The sequence below is a fragment of the Malus sylvestris genome, chromosome 6 (genome assembly GCF_916048215.2).
Source record: "Malus sylvestris chromosome 6, drMalSylv7.2, whole genome shotgun sequence".
Classification (NCBI taxonomy): domain Eukaryota; kingdom Viridiplantae; phylum Streptophyta; class Magnoliopsida; order Rosales; family Rosaceae; genus Malus; species Malus sylvestris.
In genome coordinates this window covers 26,907,388-26,927,945 of record NC_062265.1, presented here as the reverse complement: position 1 = coordinate 26,927,945, position 20,558 = coordinate 26,907,388, and the positions used below count along the sequence as shown (strand labels likewise).

The following is a 20,558-nucleotide window of genomic DNA, read 5'->3' as shown; positions in this document are numbered from 1 at the left end:
ACCACTTAAACCCTCTAGTTCTATTATTCCTTGGTATTTGCGTGTTGATTGAAGCAACTGTCTATGGCAGATTAAGCATATGTGTGTTTTTGTTTCCCATATCTTTCATGAGGGAAAAGGTGTGGCCGATGTCTTAACTAACTGTAGTGCAAATCACGATGCATATTACTAGTGGTCTAACGTTTCTTCACGTACAACTTCTGCTTATATTCATGATCTTTCTGCTTCTACTAACTATCGTTTCAAATGATTCTTATCATATGTTTTCTTTGTAAGTGGGGTTAATTTTTTATTCCCCTCTTGTATTACTTGCTATATTTTTTCCATCAACGAGCGAGGTTTGCCTTTATATCCCCCTCATTTGTATTTAGAAATAAGACTATGGGTCCATTAAAAAAATAAAAGCTAATCCTTGCATTAATTGAAACTAATGATCAGTATCAACAAACTACTTCTGTCTCAATCTCAAATATAAATCAACTCTTACCCTTCCTCTTTCTTTGATGATTTAAAGAAATAATTCAATCATTAACCGTCACAACATGTGGTCTACAAAATATGATTTTAAAACATAGTCTGCTTAGCATTTTCTATTATGAGAATTTATGACTGTGTCGACGACATCAACGTGGAAGTTTTTTGTCAGAATCTTTCTCAAACCATGTTGGTCACGAACTGTTAGATGACTGAGAGCCAATAAATGTTCGGTGGTATAGGGCCGAACAATTTAATTTTTTTCAATTTTATTCCTTCTTGTTGGGCTATCTGCTGCCGAACATCTTTGTGGTTGGTTTGGTTGAGAACAACTCGTAGTAGAACTTGAAGATGTCTGGCTTAGTGGGGTTGAAGAAAATAAAAGTGGGGTTCAATTTGTATGTGATCTAAGTTCTTTTAGTGCACAAATGGTAATTACAGAGATTCTTAAGTAGAACCATTCATTTTTTAACTAGTAATTTATTTGGCGTTTCTATAACTTCTGAAGAATACAAAGAGAAAACAATGTTATGAAAATAATTCAGCGATCATACAACTGTACAATCAGTTAACCGTAGAAGGTTAAAAAAAACAGATGACAAAATATGGTTCATAAATTCATATGATAAAAGAAGCAAATCCACTTGTTCAGAATAACATGAGAATCCAAAGGTAAAAAACCACACAACCAGAATAGCATAACATAGAGTTGAAGTCATCTGCTGAGAGAGACCATTATTTTTTATAGAAACTGAGAGAGACCATTATTTTTTATAGAAACATACGAAGATCTGCAAATTCTTCGACTTCAAGAAATCAACATCTTCCTCATTGAATTATAGCAGAAATGCCAACCTGATCAGCTCCGAAAGTGCAGATATATGTTCAGTGAACTCCCACAGCACACACTCGGATATTGCTTCAGCTATTTACGTAGCAAACTCAATGGTCCTCTTCTGTCGACTAGATTTGTCTGTCTTCTGGATGAAGAATTTGGAATTCTCCCTGTCCCACCATATCTTTCATGTGCCTCTCACATTTAAAACTTCCCCAGAAAGATTGTGGCATATCATAAATTACAGTGATTGGTTCAGGTGTCTCCACAACAGCAACGTCTACAAGACCTTGGACAGCTTTCCGCCTATTCTCCACTTCCATTTCAATGGAGGACCAGCAAGAAATCCACAAATCAGCCTCAGCAGCGCTTTTCCAAACAATCTTTCCCTTGGGATTATTTGTAGTCCAGCATCATTTGCAAGAGAAACTTCTTCCTTCCGCACAGGTTCTGAAATAGTGCGAACACCAATCTTCTTGTAGATTTCAGGCGGCTTAGTCCAAGGCAAGAAAGCCAAGCTTGGCTGTGTTGAATTGTAATCTTGTCTTGACCCAAAGATAATGGATCCAGCCCATGCACAAAGAAAGATCCATGCACATGCTAGAGAATTCTAGCAAAGTTCAAGTTGGTGGAAAAATCTAGAATAATGGTGAGGATTCCACCAACATACAAGATTAGTGTAGATAATTCTAGCTTAGGAAGGTAGTGGAATTATCTAGAAAACATGATGCTTCCATGCTTCTCCAAGGTTCCATCCATGCCTATAAAAGGAGAAGGTATCCACACCATTTGTAACAACCATGGTCCGAAATGCCGATAATATCGGCGATATATCGCCGATATTATCGGTTTTTCAGGGTACCGATTTTTTTCTCTATATCCAACGGGTTTTCGGGATAATATCGCGATATTATCGAATTTATCGATAATATCGGTGGCTGACCCTTGGAGAAGAACGCCGGAGCTGTAGAAGCTCCGGCCGATTGTAAAACAGAACCGATCTAGGTATGAAAATGAAAAAGAAGACGAGATGAACATTTGTATATATGAAATTTGCCGTGAAATCATCGGAGGTGTTCGGAAATTGAGGCGACACGCACGGCCTCGCCGGAGTTCGCCGAGTTGCAGAGATGAGAAGGAGAGGGAGAACGAAAGACGACGGCGGCGTCGACGATGTGGGTCTTGGACCATCGGCGCAGAGAGCTAGAACGAAAGACGACGGCGGCGGCGACGATGTGGGTCTTGGACCATCGGCGCAGAGCTAGAACGAAAGACGACGGCGGCGGCGACGATGTGGGTCTCTGTGCGTGTGTGTGGGAGTGGGAGAAGGATCGAGAGACCTTGGGTCTCTGTGCGTGAGTGTGTGTGTGTGGGAGAAGGATCGAGAGAAGAGAGAAGGGGGATCTGTGTTTGTTCTTGACGGGGGAAATTGACGTGGGAGAACGGAGAAGGGGGAGAAGGGACTCAGAGAAGATAGAAGGGAGAAGGTTCGAGAGAGTCTGAGAGAATACGTATGCGTGTGAGAGGTGAGTGTGCGTGGGATGTGTCATGTCGGTGTGTGTGTGTGGTGTCGTGTGAGGTGAAAGATGTCAAGTGTATATAGACATATAAATATTATGTAATGCATTTGTAACCTGTAAAGCCTGCAACACCAATAATATTCTTACTTTTTGGTTTTAGATTCTAGCAATACTTCAAAAAATTTATGTGGCCCTTTGATGTGGTTGGGTCATCTCATCTGAGATGCCTGACTGATTTTACATTATGTCCATAACTTTTTGCAGTTTCAGACTATGGACATCAAATAATACTGCTTTTATAGTGAAACCGTGTCTGTGTGCGTGAGTCCGTGATTTTTAGGTTTCACATGCAGAACAGTGTATCATTGTCTATTATATTCTTTCATGCGACACGCCTTATCAGAAGTGGAGTGATAGTATCAGAGAGGCATTCAGCATTTTCGTTTGTTCTTCTTCCCTTACCATTTTCAAAGCTATTCCAGATCCATTCCAAAGCTTGAAAACAAACGGTTCCATATTTAAGGTAAGTTTACAAACTTAAATTTATATTATTGTAATTTATACAACAACAAATAAATTTGTATGGACTCGTATGTTAATTTTTTTAAGTAATTAATACTATCATGTTAAATTTTGTAAGTAATTAAGTAATGTTAACAATTACATGTTAATTTTTTTAAGTAATTAAGTAATGTTGTATAATTATTCCCTAGGATAATTTTAATATGTTTAATGTTATTTATTATTTTATTTCCCTTACCATTTTCAAAGCTATTCCAGATCCATTCCAAAGCTTGAACACAAACGGTTCCATATTTAAGGTAAGTTTACAAACTTAAATTTATATTATTGTAATTTATACAACAACAAATAAATTTGTGTGGACTCGTATGTTAATTTTTTTAAGTAATTAATACTTGCATGTTAATTTTTTTAAGTAATTAAGTAATGTTAACAATTGCATGTTAATTTTTTAAAGTAATTAAGTAATGTTGTATAATTATTCCCTAGGATAATTTTAATATGTTTAATGTTATTTATTATTTTATTAATATTAGGTTTTATTATCAAATTGGATTATTATTCATTAACAATAGGTTTTTTTATTATCAAATTGAATTATTATTCATTAATATTAGGTTTTATTATCAAATTTGATTATTCTTCATTAAATTGGATTATTATCAAATTGTATTATTATTCATCACCATGTTTTATATTAGGATTATTTTTAATTATCAAATTGGATTATTCTTCATTAATATTAGGTTTTATTATCAAATTTGATTATTCTTCATTAAATTGGATTATTATCAAATTGGATTATTATTCATCACCATGTTTTTATATTAGGATTATTTTTTTATCAAATTGGATTATTATTCATTAATATTAGGTTTTTTTTAATTATCAAATTGGATTATTATTCATTAATATTAGGTTTTATTATCAAATTTGATTATTCTTCATTAAATTGGATTATTATCAAATTGGATTATTATTCATCACCATGTTTTATATTAGGATTATTTTTAATTATCAAATTGGATTATTCTTCATTAATATTAGGTTTTATTATCAAATTTGATTATTCTTCATTAAATTGGATTATTCATTAAATTGGATTATTATCAAATTGGATTATTATTCATCACCATGTTTTATATTAGGATTATTTTTAATTATCAAATTGGATTATTCTTCATTAATATTAGGTTTTATTATCAAATTGGATTATTCTTCATTAATATTAGGTTTTATTATCAAATTTGATTATTCTTCATTAAATTGGATTATTCATTAAATTGGATTATTATCAAATTGGATTATTATTCATCACCATGTTTTATATTAGGATTATTTTTAATTATCAAATTGGATTATTCTTCATTAATATTAGGTTTTATTATCAAATTGGATTATTCTTCATTAAATTGGATTATTCATTAAATTGGATTATTATCAAATTGGATTATTCATTAAATTGGATTATTATCAAATTGGATTATTATTCAGTAATATTAGGTTTTATTATTCCATATTATTTGTATAATTACTTAATTTTTTACAATCATTTTCATTTTCATTACTTCGTATTTAATTCTTCTGTAGAATAACTTTATGATTTAGGTTCTCTTATTTTATCAAAAAATAATTGTCTAATTTTCATGAAAAATTAATATAGGTACATTTAAGATGTCAAGTGGAGTTACTAAACGTGATCCAGCTTGGGAACATGGAGACCCAATAGACGGAAACAAACATGGCACAATTTGCAAATATTGTGGTCGGGTAATGAAGAGTGGCGGAGTGACACGACTTAAGTACCATCTTAGTGGATTAGATCCAGCAAAAAATGTCCAACGATGCGATAATGTCCCCCCAGAAGTGAAGGCATTCATCAGCACATTATTAAAAAAATAAAAAACAGCAGAAGGAAAAGATAACACATGGAATGGAAAATATTCGAGCTGGGCTACGAGGAGAAGTCATTGGCCAAGCGGTTGACAGTGATGATGATGACGATGAGGACGAATGTGATGATGACATGGGACCTGAAGAACGACGCAGTTTGAAACAAGCATTACGTGCCTCCAAACAATCAGCATGGGAAAGAGAACACCTTCATAAAATTCCTAATAGGGGACAAGGTTCCGGGACAAGTGGTGGTGCACAAATGAGACAGGGAGGCAGTCTTAGAGAATCACAACCAACACCACCAATAGCCCCAAGTTTATATAAGTCATCCAACGCACGTTGTTGAGCAAAAATTGTACATAATATGTAAACAAATAATTCACTCGACACAATTTCACCCTCGTTCAGTTTTCCGAAGAGGATTTTATTAATTCGAGTTCGACCCATTCTAGGCTACACACTTATTAATTACAATCTTTCTTTTGGGAAAGAAATACCCTTTGATTCCAATTCGAATAAAAATGTAACTTGAGGAATTTGATGTTTGTTTGATTTTGTGACTGCACCTAGGTCGAACCCTAGATTGCCTACGTACCCTCTTGAGGGATCAAGTCACTCGTAGTTCATGGTGTTGGTACTTATTTGGATTTGATGCTTTGTGCAGTTTTAGCTCATGCGGGTGAGAAGCATAGTGCCTTATGCAGTTTCAGCTCATGCGGGCGAAGAGCATAGTGCCTTATGCAGTTTCAGCTCATGCGGGCGAGGAGCATTTGAAAGTTTGATATGGCTTCATGCCATTTGAGACTTTTCTTCGGCTTTGTGCCATTTGAGAGTTTGATACGGCTTCGTGCCCTTTGAAAACTTTTCTTCGGCTTCGTGCCATTTTGGTATTTGATAGCAGGATTGAATTTAGTTTGTATAAACCAGGGATTCGTTTCGCCTTCACGGTTGCGTCTAAAACTTGATATTAGACTGCCTACGTATCCTTAACGGAATCAAACCGGCGTAGTTCATTATTTTGAGACTCATCGCGGCTTTGTGCCATTTAATACTTGATATGGCTTCGTGCCATTTGAAGTTTGACGGGGTTTTGTGGCATTTGTGTCTTGTAAACTTTGAGTCCTTGCTTTTCTTCTTTCTTTATTTTTCTTTTGTCATTGCCGTATGTCTCCTTAATGGTTCGAAGAGGATGGGATCCAATTTTGAAATGGCACAAGTTAAATTGCCATAAAGAACTCCCATAACTTTATTGACCCCCACGTGAGCGACTTTCCATGTGAGATGCTAATTTCAGTTAGCATTTCTCCTCTTCCTTTTTATATTTTTCTTTGAACTTTTCAAAACATGGGACTTCAAACCTATCTGACCTAAACTTCTGACCAATCTGACAGCAAGCCTTACTCTTTTAACTTTACTTTTGATGTGACCAAAGCTTTTTGGTCTGGAACTCTTCTTCTCTTCCTTATGAGTTTTAAACATTTTTTTTCTGTCTTCAACCTTGAACTTAGCTTTTGCCCAACATTTGACAATAACTTGCTTCATCTTTGAGGTGCCACGTGCTTAGCCTTTTTAAAAAAAAAAAAAAAAAAAAACAAACAAGCACTTTCTTTTGAGTTTTCCGTTGCCTGCATGGATTTGTCTTCAAAGGGGTAAAACTAGTCTTCGACTAAAATCACGAATCATCTTTGCTTGTTGGAGATTTTTTTTCCAATTCCTAATTTAAACAGGAATTCGAATGAAACTTGGTCAGTGGCAACTAGCGCCTATTCTTCTTTGGTTGGGCTTTCTTCGGGTTTCTATCTCAATGAAGAACGCAAAACTTTTTTTGAAGACGACCATGGCTCGTCGACCGATAGAAGCTCGGGACCATAGCTGGGCATGTTGGGTTCTTGTTCTCCACTTGTTCAAACGTGCAGAGTGACGGCTTCTTCTCCGTTGCATCTCTGAAAAGAGGAAGGGAGGTGTCGAAAAACTTCTTTAGACACCCAAGAGGCTGCAGGAGCTTCACAGAGAGCCTTTGAGCCTCTGTAATCTGTTTTAAAGTGCAACTTTAGAACCATTTCCGCTGCATCCTTGGACCTGGGGACATGTCTATTTTCCCAAATTCTCGGCTTTCTTGCCTTCGGATGTGTTCCACATTTTCTGAAGGCCTTGGGTTATTCTCGCCACTGTCAGTGGGATGGGGATGGCTCATGGCGATTGGTGTTGCATTTTTTCTTTCACTTCTTCACACTGACCATCGCTGCCATCTTCTCGTACGAGCCTTTGTCGAAATTTCTGATGGTCTGGACCCGCGTGCTTAACTACATCGCTTGGCTCAACGTCCTCGGAGTGCAGATGGCACTGCCCTTGGGCTTCTTCCGAAGGACTGCCGGAAACAACAGTTGAAGAGCGGTGGTATTGCGGTTTGGTTGATTGCTTGGTTCACCGTCCTCGGGGCCCTTGGGCTTCTTCCGAAGGACTGCTAGAGACAACGGTTGAAGAGCGGTGGTGACTGGGTTTTTATCAAAGCAACGCCCCCTGTTGTCGGCAAAATTAAGGGGGAAGGAGAAAAGATTTTTTTTTCTTCTCTTATCAATTGGCTGCCATGGGGAAATTTGCCCATCCATCTTTCTGGCTTCGGTGAAAGAGGAAAAGCCAAGTTCCTCTTTCATTCATCCTGCAAAAAGCTGCACCCAATACACAAAACCAAGAACAAATTAAAGATAAAGATTGATACCTTTGTGTATTTTAATGTTCTTTGTCGTGTGCACACTTTGATGTTCTTTGCCGTGTGTAAACCTTCCTCCTTTCCTGCGTTTTTTTTTTTCTTTTTTGCTGTTGTGTATTTTTCCCCTTACTCTCTTGCTTTGTTCTTCTTTGTCGTTCGTTCTTCACCGTTGTCTCTCAATTTCTGCAGAGTCTCTCCTCTTCTTTCTCTGTTTTTTTTTTTTTTGCTTTGGTTCGATGCCTTTTTATAGGCGAACAGTGGACATGGCAGTTGAAGTTTAGTGGGATGCAACTTTTCTGGAGTGTGGAGATGCTGAGAGAAAACCATCTCTTGAGTGGAGAACGTGGGAGTTTTAAAGGGTTCTAGATACACACATTCTCTATACCCGGTTGCCATGTAGATGACAAACTCCTTCAGACTTGGTGTATGTTGAGGTCCACGTGTGCGGGTGTAGTTTTTTTTCTCTCTTTATTTCTTATATATATTATATAAATATAGTATACATAAGAATATATGCGCGCACACACACAAAATGAGCCTTATTTCTAGTCAGTCCATATTTTGGACTATTATTATTTTAAAGTCTCCCCATTTTTATTAAGATTTGCTAATATATTTTGTTTATGAAAATATATAGCTCAACAGTTGCCCCCTCAAGCATCGTGCGTGGAAATAGCCTGGACATGTACGAGGCTTGAAATTTTTTCTCTTCTCTAGCTCCATTTATGTTTTGATTTAATAAAAGCGTCCTTTTGTATCTTTTGGCTTGAGCTTTCTTTTTGAGTTTTAAACTCAGTTTTCTCCTCTTATTTGCAGAGAAACAATCTTGGAAGTTTGGAACAAAGGCTAGTTGTTGCTTTTTGCTGGGCTAGAGGTGGTGCTTGGTACTTCCTCCTTTTGTTGACGGCGACGCAACGACGATGTTGCTTTTTTTTTATCGCAACCACTAACGCCGCATGGGAGTTGCTTGTTTTGCTATTGGAGAACAAATCTTGCAGCTTGGGCTGTTTGTTGGTGACCATTTCTAATATTTATAGAGATCCCACTTTTTAAGGGGAAAAGAGAGAGTTTGGTCTTGTCTCTTGCTGCTGCCGGTGGGATGGGTATTCCCCGATCCTCCTTTTCCTTCGATTGCTCTCGTTGCTGTGGTTGAGTGCGGGGAATTCCACCATTTTGCTATGTTTGGTTTTAGAATTGGTCCCTACCGCTACCATTGAATTTTTTTTCAGAACTTCTTTGGCAGTTTGATGTTGTTGCCATGGTAAGCCAATGGGCTTTTCAAAGTCTCACCTTCATTTTGTTTCGGGAAAAGAAGAAAGATTGACACTTGCTTCTTTCTCTGCAAAAAAGAGAGATATAGACAAGAAGATTTTTTTTTTTTTTTTTGCTTCTCCCTTGCGATGTACCCCTTCTCCCTACCGTGGGTTTCTCCTTTTTTTTTTTTTTTTTTAATCATATTTCCCCTTGTAGATTTTATAATCACTTGGTTGAAGTAGGACCGAAAGCACGACCTATGTTCCCTTCATGATTACAGGTTTTTTACACGGCATGCTACCTTAAACATAATTGTACTATTTTTCAAGCATAGCTGTTGTTTTCAATATTTTAGCCACGTATAGCTTCTGTGCAACACCTAAGAGCAAATGTATTTTTGCTATTTAGACTTAGCTCTCTGTAACCAAGCATGCATGACAATTGTTGTTTTCAATGCATTAGACTTTTTTATCACAAAGTGAATCACCTATGCTTTGTCCTTAAACTCTCGCCTGGGAAGAGTGCAAACAAATATTAGCATATGACAATTCAAACAAATGCTAATTCCGTTGGGGGACAAATATATAATTTTTGAAGAGTTATGGCTGCGTCTAATTTTGGGGATCAGATTGCCTACGTACCCTATGAAGGGATCAAGCCAAACGTAGTTCATCCCTTGATTTCGGGAAAGTGTTTTTTTGCGGCTGTATCTAGTAATAAAGCTAGACTACCTACGTACCCCATGAAGGGATCAAGCCGAACGTAGTTCACCCCTTGATTTTGGGAAAATGATTTTGATTTTGATTTTTTTATGACTGCACCCATTTTTAATGATAGGCTGCCTACGTACCCCTTTTTGAGGGATCAAGTCATACGTAGTTCAGAGGAAAGGATTTATCTTGACTTGTTTCCTCTGAACTTGTTTCCCTCTCGGAGTTTGTTAGGCATTAGCTTGCCCCCTATCCTTTATTTGGGGATGTATTGCTTGAGCTCAGTTGATTCGTCACCATTCTATTCTTTTTCTTCTTAATGGTAACGCAGTTTACTTGAGTTGAGTCACAAACTTCTTCCATGCTTACTTTCTCAATTGTTCCATAAGTTTCATTTTCTGGAAGTGGAGGTGCACTATTGAAAGTCATGAAGTCTATGCAGGTACAAACCTGTCCATTTTTCTTCTTGATTAGAAAGCAGGTTGGGAATTGTCTGACAGACTTAATTGGTTCGTTATCAGATTCCTTGCTTTTTTCTTTGCTACCAATCGTGTTGACTTGAACAATGTCTTGTACCTCTTCTTGCGCATCGTCATTTTTGTCACGATTTATTGTCACCTTTTGGGTTTTGACTCTCCACTTTTTGCTTTTATGAGACTTCTTATGTTGAGAGTTGTTGATTTTACCAAGTCGTTGGAAGACAGAAATTCGAGGTGGCTTGCTGCTAGATTCTTCTTCAGACAACATTGCTTTCTCGAGATCAGTAAAGCCTTCAAACTCATGATTCTCGGTATTTGAGACAAATGCTTTGAGCATATCATTTTCTTGGTGCACTGTGACGTTGATGGCGCTTCTTTTAGCTTTGCACCTCTTTGCTTTTATCTTTAATGGAACCTTTGATGAGGACTCATTTCTTTTGAATGAAACAATGCGACCCTGTCGACCATTATTCCTTTGCAAATTTGTTGAGACTACCAAATTGCCCCCAGGAATCGATTGGTTGATTTTGCGTAGAGGCTTTGTGTAGTTGGTCATGAGTGCTTCAAATGCATTTTGGATTTGTTCCATTGCCTTCTTTTCAGGTTCTCTTCGATCTTGTAATGAACAATTGTGACCCACTTTTTGAGATTTCGGAGTTTTAGAACTCGCGATTTTGACTAGCCTTGATGGCTTTACCCTTTCTATAGCTAGTGATCGTGATTCCTTCTGCCCAACCTCATTTTTTGTTGGTTGCGAAAAAGTGACTTTTGATTGTTTGTAGAATTTTGCATCTGCGTAATTCACTTCTTCACCCCTAAATGGGTCGGTGTCCGCTAGGACTTTTTTGACTTCGCCATTCACCAAAAACTTGAAGCATTGATGGAGTGTAGAAGGAACGACACCATATGTATGAAGCCACGGACGTCCCAATAAAACATTATAAGATGTGTCAGCATCAATTACATGGAAAAGGGCGTCGGAGTACAACTCCCCTATCTCCATTTGTAATGTTATCGATCCCATTGCTTTTTGTCCGACTTGATTGAAGCCTTGAATGGTTAACATTGATGATGTCAATTGACGAACATTCATCCCCATAACTTGAAGTGTTCGAAGAGGAAGTAGGTTTACTGCTGATCCACAATCAAGCAAGATTCGATTTATTGATGTATCTCCCACTAGTCCACTGACGTATAAGGGTCGATTGTGGTATTCGTCTCCAAGTATAAGGTCACTTTTGTCAAATGTGATACTTGCAAGGCAGCAAGCGCAATATTTTGGTGACGTTGTATCCATCTCTGCAAATTTCAAGCTTGTTTCAAATACTTCAGGATTTGTTAAAGCCATTATGAGTGCTTCTCTAAGCTCATTAGACATTTTTAGAGCATCGTACACACTAAGGAGATATGAGATGCACTTAAGATGGTCGACAATGTCGTATTTGCCATCTTGGGACTGTAATACATCTTTTGCATGTCTCTTAGAGATACTTTCTTTTGTGGTTGAGACTGAAACTTCTACCGTAGGCTCTACAGTGGTAGTGACTGGAACCTCTCTTGCACTTGGTTTATCGGAATGTTTGACTGAATCAACTACTTCTTTTCCTTCTTTCTTGTCGGCAGACGGGATCCTTTGGCCAGAGCGTAGAGTTATTGCATCTACCTCATTATCGTTATAGATTTCACATGAGGTTGCGTGGCAATTTTCAATTCCTTCCTCATTTCCCTTACTTTTGAAAAGTTTTGGAGGGAGGTAGTCTTCAAGGGTTATTGGTGCTCTGAAAGGCTGCTTGTACTCATCGTCTTGAAAGACTCTAGGCCTTCTCTGAGTATTTTTCTTCTTTTTCTTTGCATCTTTTGAGGGTGGTCCACTCCATAATTTTCCTTTTGATTGCTTAGTGGAAGAATGATGTTTAGCAATCTTTTTCACCCTCTTTTCACTTACAGTTTGCCATTCATCTTCGGATTCAAGTGACGAATCTTCCCAAACATCAAAATTTGGTGCCGTCATGAGCTCATACAGAGTTGGAATTTTTGGATTTCCAGAATGAGGCATGGCAGGATAGGTATAGACAACTGTGGTTTCATTATCGACATGGAATCCTACAGGGATTGACCCTTCTGGTAATGGAGATGAGGGTGTTGATTTTCCTTCGATCATATTGGACGTTGCCGTCTGATGTTTTGAAGATGAATCCACCTCGATCTCATGCTTGTTGATTTTTTCTTGAATTATATCCTTAAGGATATAACAGTCCTCTATCGTATGGCTGATGAGTCGATGATACCGACAATACTTTGGATCATCGGTCTTATTTACTTCAGCGGGACGCTTTGGTTCAGGAAGCGTGATCATTTTTGCTGCAAGGAGTTCGTCGAAGATAGTTCCAACATCTTCATCATCGAAACTATATTTAACTTCTTTTCTTTCTTTAAGTGAAAGCCTCCTTGTCCCCTTGGTTTCTTCTTTTCTTTTTATATTGTCACTTTTCTTGTCTACTTTGACAAATGTCGCCATAGAATCTCCCTTCTTCGACATTCTTTTGTTATCTCCATTCTTGGTGTCTGACTTATTTTCTAAGTCTTGGATCATTTTTCCAATCACATTTTTCCGGGACATCTGCTTCTCCACATTGCTTGCTTTGGATACCAACTCGTCGAAAGTTCGAGGCTCCGCAATTCCTACAAATGTTGCAATCTCAGGGATGAGGTTATTGTAACATATTTGCACTGCCGAAAATTCAGAAATCTTTTCCATGCATTGTAGGTTAAGACTCCTCCATCTTGTGATGAATTCGCTCGTACTTTCTCCAAGCCTTTGTGTTGTTTGAGCCAAATCCATTAATGTGACTTTTTTCTTTGAATTGACGAATTGAGCTAGAAAAGCTCTTTGCATATCATCCCATGTTAAAATAGATCCTGGCTCTAACTGAGTATACCATGTGAAGGCACACCCTTTGAGTGATTGAACAAACTGTCGAACCAATAAGGGATCTGACTGCGATGTTTCCCCGCAAGCTGAGTAAAAATGAGCTAAATGTTCTTGAGGAGAACCACTTAAACCATCAAATTTATCAAAGCTCGGTTTTTGATACCCTTGGGGAAATGGCACTGTGTCATAGTGAGCTGGATAAGGCTTCCGGTATCCAAGAATTGGTGTCGTTAAAGACATTTGAAATTCACGAATCTTTTCAGCGAAAATTGCATTGATATCTTGATGCGTGAGTTGGGTGCCAGAACTTTCTCCTTCTGTTTCTTTCCTTGCTCTTTCTCCAGCATTATTTATGCTAGCTTGAGCGGCTAACTGAGCTGCTAAAGTTGCAATCTCAGCTTCCTTATCAGCTACCAAAGCCGCCATTTCTGCTTCTTTTTCTGCTAGTTTTCGTTGCATTTCTAGCAATTGTTCTTCTATATTTGATGCCCCAGTCATCAAAACTTGCATGTTCTCAGATTCGGGGTCTTCATTTATCTCCAACCTTTGGAATTGAGTCATTACTCTAGGAATCTCTTCTTGGGAAAAATATTCGTTTCCTCCAAGAGTATCTTTAAGGGAAGATGAACTCTCGAGAGAGTGGACTGCCAATGCTCGGGCCCTTGCACGTGTGATAGGCCCCTCAAATTGAATGTTGTTACCTTCCTCAACAATTTCGTAGGCCTTGGCCTTTTGTTGAACATTTCCGGATACTATTGGCAAAATTTCTTCATCTTCTTCGACGGAAGTCATCATGACCAACTCCGTTGTAGGTAAAGTGATTGGGATTGTTCCAATCATGATTTGAGTAATGACGGGAACCTTGGTAAGTGGTGATGATGTCACTTTGACAATCTTGCGTCGAGGGACCTTGGTGTCCTTAGATGAAATAGCTCCAAGAAGCTCCCTTGAGATGATTTCAATATCTTCAAGTACACACTCCTTAGCGATCTTCTTCCTAAGAGATCGTGCTGCTCTTTTCCTTGCGTTCCTTAGGGCGTTCTTGGACGGGCATTTTTTTGGTCCAACCTTGATGATTTTTACAGCCGCCTTGTTTGTCTTTGTTGCTAACTTAGCCTTCACCATGTTGCAGATAGTTGGTGCTTCATTGATGGTGAAGGAGATTCGGCGACTAGCACGCCCTCCATGTCCAAGTTTGGATGCAGCAGCAGAGAGTTCGTGGAAGTAAACAGTAACTTGTGGTGCCATGCTTCCTTTTTTTTTCTGCAAAAAAGAAAACACATAGCACATTAATTATCTTCAAAATTAGAGATGAAAGGGAAAATGGGTCCCACCGGGCGTGCCAAAAATTATGTTGAGCAAAAATTGTACATAATATGTAAACAAATAATTCACTCGACACAATTTCACCCTCGTTCAGTTTTCCGAAGAGGATTTTATTAATTCGAGTTCGACCCATTCTAGGCTACACGCTTATTAATTACAATCTTTCTTTTGGGAAAGAAATACCCTTTGATTCCAATTCGAATAAAAATGTAACTTGAGGAATTTGATGTTTGTTTGATTTTGTGACTGCACCTAGGTCGAACCCTAGATTGCCTACGTACCCTCTTGAGGGATCAAGTCACTCGTAGTTCATGGTGTTGGTACTTATTTGGATTTGATGCTTTGTGCAGTTTTAGCTCATGCGGGTGAGGAGCATAGTGCCTTATGCAGTTTCAGCTCATGCGGGCGAAGAGCATAGTGCCTTATGCAGTTTCAGCTCATGCGGGCGAGGAGCATTTGAAAGTTTGATATGGCTTCATGCCATTTGAGACTTTTCTTCGGCTTTGTGCCATTTGAGAGTTTGATACGGCTTCGTGCCCTTTGAAAACTTTTCTTCGGCTTCGTGCCATTTTGGTATTTGATAGCAGAATTGAATTTAGTTTGTATAAACCAGGGATTCGTTTCGCCTTCACGGTTGCGTCTAAAACTTGATATTAGACTGCCTACGTATCCTTAACGGAATCAAACCGGCGTAGTTCATTATTTTGAGACTCATCGCGGCTTTGTGCCATTTAATACTTGATATGGCTTCGTACCATTTGAAGTTTGACGGGGTTTTGTGGCATTTGTGTCTTGTAAACTTTGAGTCCTTGCTTTTCTTCTTTCTTTATTTTTCTTTTGTCATTGCCGTATGTCTCCTTAATGGTTCGAAGAGGATGGGATCCAATTTTGAAATGGCACAAGTTAAATTGCCATAAAGAACTCCCATAACTTTATTGACCCCCACGTGAGCGACTTTCCATGTGAGATGCTAATTTCAGTTAGCATTTCTCCTCTTCGTTTTTATATTTTTCTTTGAACTTTTCAAAACATGGGACTTCAAACCTATCTGACCTAAACTTCTGACCAATCTGACAGCAAGCCTTACTCTTTTAACTTTACTTTTGATGTGACCAAAGCTTTTTGGTCTGGAACTCTTCTTCTCTTCCTTATGAGTTTTCAACATTTTTTTCTGTCTTCAACCTTGAACTTAGCTTTTGCCCAACATTTGACAATAACTTGCTTCATCTTTGAGGTGCCACGTGCTTAGCCTTTTTAAAAAAAAAAAAAAAAAAAAACAAACAAGCACTTTCTTTTGAGTTTTCCGTTGCCTGCATGGATTTGTCTTCAAAGGGGTAAAACTAGTCTTCGACTAAAATCACGAATCATCTTTGCTTGTTGGAGATTTTTTTTCCAATTCCTAATTTAAACAGGAATTCGAATGAAACTTGGTCAGTGGCAACTAGCGCCTATTCTTCTTTGGTTGGGCTTTCTTCGGGTTTCTATCTCAATGAAGAACGCAAAACTTTTTTTGAAGACGACCATGGCTCGTCGACCGATAGAAGCTCGGGACCATAGCTGGGCATGTTGGGTTCTTGTTCTCCACTTGTTCAAACGTGCAGAGTGACGGCTTCTTCTCCGTTGCATCTCTGAAAAGAGGAAGGGAGGTGTCGAAAAACTTCTTTAGACACCCAAGAGGCTGCAGGAGCTTCACAGAGAGCCTTTGAGCCTCTGTAATCTGTTTTAAAGTGCAACTTTAGAACCATTTCCGCTGCATCCTTGGACCTGGGGACATGTCTATTTTCCCAAATTCTCGGCTTTCTTGCCTTCGGATGTGTTCCACATTTTCTGAAGGCCTTGGGTTATTCTCGCCACTGTCAGTGGGATGGGGATGGCTCATGGCGATTGGTGTTGCATTTTTTCTTTCACTTCTTCACACTGACCATCGCTGCCATCTTCTCGTACGAGCCTTTGTCGAAATTTCTGATGGTCTGGACCCGCGTGCTTAACTACATCGCTTGGCTCAACGTCCTCGGAGTGCAGATGGCACTGCCCTTGGGCTTCTTCCGAAGGACTGCCGGAAACAACAGTTGAAGAGCGGTGGTATTGCGGTTTGGTTGATTGCTTGGTTCACCGTCCTCGGGGCCCTTGGGCTTCTTCCGAAGGACTGCTAGAGACAACGGTTGAAGAGCGGTGGTGACTGGGTTTTTATCAAAGCAACGCCCCCTGTTGTCGGCAAAATTAAGGGGGAAGGAGAAAAGATTTTTTTTTCTTCTCTTATCAATTGGCTGCCATGGGGAAATTTGCCCATCCATCTTTCTGGCTTCGGTGAAAGAGGAAAAGCCAAGTTCCTCTTTCATTCATCCTGCAAAAAGCTGCACCCAATACACAAAACCAAGAACAAATTAAAGATAAAGATTGATACCTTTGTGTATTTTAATGTTCTTTGTCGTGTGCACACTTTGATGTTCTTTGCCGTGTGTAAACCTTCCTCCTTTCCTGCGTTTTTTTTTTCTTTTTTGCTGTTGTGTATTTTTCCCCTTACTCTCTTGCTTTGTTCTTCTTTGTCGTTCGTTCTTCACCGTTGTCTCTCAATTTCTGCAGAGTCTCTCCTCTTCTTTCTCTGTTTTTTTTTTTTGCTTTGGTTCGATGCCTTTTTATAGGCGAACAGTGGACATGGCAGTTGAAGTTTAGTGGGATGCAACTTTTCTGGGGTGTGGAGATGCTGAGAGAAAACCATCTCTTGAGTGGAGAACGTGGGAGTTTTAAAGGGTTCTAGATACACACATTCTTTATACCCGGTTGCCATGTAGATGACAAACTCCTTCAGACTTGGTGTATGTTGAGGTCCACGTGTGCGGGTGTAGTTTTTTTTCTCTCTTTATTTCTTATATATATTATATAAATATAGTATACATAAGAATATATGCGCGCACACACATAAAGTGAGCCTTATTTCTAGTCAGTCCATATTTTGGACTATTATTATTTTAAAGTCTCCCCATTTTGATTAAGATTTGCTAATATATTTTGTTTATGAAAATATATAGCTCAACACACGTCAAAAGAGTGTTTGGAGTTATTTCAAGGGAGGTAATGTGAAGGAGGGAATGGGGCGTCTAATTAGCAAGTTCTTTATCTATGAAAATGTCCCTGCTGAGAAAACATCATCACATCATTTCAAAAATATGGTAGTGGGATGTCAACAGGCCGGTGTTGGAGTACAACCTCCCACTCCCTATGAGATAAGAAACAAATATTTGGATATGGAGTATAAAGACATTGGCGAGTATGTTAACAAGTTGAGGTCAAAGTGGGAAACTAATGGTTGCACAATCATGTGTGACGGATGGACTGGGCCGACCAGATTGTCTATCATCAACTTCATGGTATACTCCAAGGGAAAGACAATTTTTTTGAAGTCTGTTGATGCTTCAGACCATATAAAGAACTACAAGTATATTTACAAATTATTGAGGGATGTAATCATGGAGGTGGGAGAGCATAATGTTGTCCAAGTCGTGACCGACAACGGTTCTGCATTTGTCAAAGCTGGAAAAAAGTTAATGAAGCATCATACTGTGTTTTGGACATCATGTGCAGCACATTGTATTGATCTCATGTTTGAGGCAATGGGGAAGAGAGAGAATGTTGCTACTGTGGTCAAAAGAGCTAGAACGATCACAAATTATATTTACAATCACGGTTGGTTGTTGGCAAAGATGCGTGAATTTTGCAAAGGAGAAATCATTCGTCCAGCTACCACTCGATTCGCCACCAACTATATTGCATTAGACAGCCTACTGAAGAAGAAAGCAGGGTTGAAACAACTATTCACTAGTGATGATTGGGCCAACCACAATTTCAGCCACTCAAATACAGGTCGTATGGTGGAAAGTATAGTGCTTGATCATGCTTTCTGGACTCAATCAGAACATGTGTGCCAACTGTTTGAACCTTTTTACAAAGTTTTACGGATCGTTGACACATAAGAGTATCCTACTATGGGGGCAGTATATGAGTTGATGCGTGTAGTGAAGGATGAATTGGAAAGAAAACATGGTGCAAGGTGGGTCATCAAGATAATTGAAGATCGATGGTATAAAACATTGTACCACGATTTGCATGCAGCAGGTATAAATTATGTCATAATTTGCAATTCATTTCTTTAGTTGCATAAGTATTATTTCTCTTATTAGAGTATGTGTTTCTTTGAACAACCTATTATTTGAATCCTCGATACCAATACAGACCCGGTGTTGGAGATGATGGTACCCTTATACGTGCTGTACATAATGTATACTCTAAATTAGACCCTGCATCACCAGCAGTTGGCCAATTTGGAAATGAGGTACACAATTACTTAAATTATAATAATTACTTAAATTATAATATTAATAATTACTTTGTTGGATTAAACTAACACGATTTATTGAATTCAGCTAACATGGTTTAAAGATGCAAGAAGAACTTTTGGAGAACCAACATCAATTGCTGCTCGAACAACAATGTCTCCTAGTGAGTGTAAACATATTTCACTATAAGTTTATAATAGAATTTGTTCGAGTTATTAGGCTTATCAACATTGTTTTTCATTGTAGCTGAATGGTGGATCATGTATGGGACCGATGCACCAACTGTGAGAAAGTTAGCAATAAAAGTATTATCACAAACAGCTTCATCATCTGCTTGTGAAAGAAATTGGAGCACATTTGCACTGATACACACAAAGCAAAGAAATAGGTTGGCGCATAGTAGGTTGGAAAAATTAGTTTATTGCTACTACAACATGAAGCTTCAAATTCGAGATAAGGAAGCTGAAATAGATCATGTCGACCGTGGTGACCCACTAGATGTGTTTGATATTGTTGGTGAAGATGATGATACGGAGGGTAACCAACTTTTTCAATGGATTAGACCTCTTCATTTAGATGATGATGAAGGCAACCCAGCTCCCAGAGTTGCTGAAGAAGCACGTAATGAAGGGATAAATGTAGAAAGAGTATTAGAGGAGGAGGTGGGATCTAGCAGCGCTGACTCTTTGGATGAACTTTTCCTCCCAAGACCAAGAAACACTGGAATTCCACCTTCTTCCAATCTTACACAACCACAACATCGTGCTAGTACTAATGATAGCTCTAGTACAAGATCAGGAGACTCACCTACCACCGGAGGTGGGAATGATGAAGGACATAGTGGAGCTGGAGGTAGTGGAGCTGGAGGTAGTGGTGGTGGATATGGAAACTATTATGGACCACCACCTCCCGGATATATGAGCCCTTTCACTGGTGAGGCAAACTTCACGCATGCAACACAGGATGATGACCATGGCAGTAGGCGGGCAGGACCAGGAATTGGTGCCATAGGAAAGGACTATACTCGCAGAGAAAGAGGCAAGGGGATTTTGTCAAGTCAAGAAGATGACTCGTTATCTAGAACTTCAGACTCTGTTGGATTGGGAAGTAGTAACTATGGTTATACTCATAACCAACCATTTCCCTACCCTTCATATCCCTACCCTTCATATCCCATTCCTGTTGGGATGGAATCGAGCGACTCATGGAAACAATCCCAGACTCAATCTTCAAATGATTTTTCTTATGGACAACCTCAACCAATCTCGGATCCATATGGGTGGCATATTAACAATTACATGCAAAACTATTTTGGGGATTTATCATTTGATAACTACTCTTCACAATACACTCATTCTACACATAGAGATGATGAAGATAGTGAAAAATTTGAACCTCATAGGAACTCTATGTGGTACTAAAGTGTAAAATATTGTACTAATTCATTATATATAAATGATTATGGTGTGTTTAGACTTCTTTCATTAATTACTACATATTTTCTACACTCATAATGTTTGTCAGATCGCTATATAATCAACTTGATAATGTTAAATCCATCATGCA

At 38.5% G+C, this 20,558-nt stretch overlaps 2 protein-coding genes across 3 annotated transcripts in view; one reads left to right on the top strand and one right to left on the bottom strand.

The window, feature by feature from the left end:
* The window catches only part of LOC126627051 (uncharacterized), a 93,199-nt gene that overhangs the window by 10,977 nt on the left and 61,664 nt on the right, over positions 1-20,558 (bottom strand). The gene's annotated exons all lie outside the window — the stretch shown is intronic.
* On the top strand, positions 18,567-20,476 carry LOC126627046 (uncharacterized). Its single transcript, XM_050296466.1, has 4 exons — positions 18,567-18,771; positions 18,858-18,988; positions 19,080-19,155; positions 19,239-20,476. Exons 1-4 carry the CDS (start codon positions 18,642-18,644, stop codon positions 20,411-20,413), a joined length of 1,512 nt encoding a protein of 503 aa, XP_050152423.1. The 5' UTR covers positions 18,567-18,641; the 3' UTR covers positions 20,414-20,476.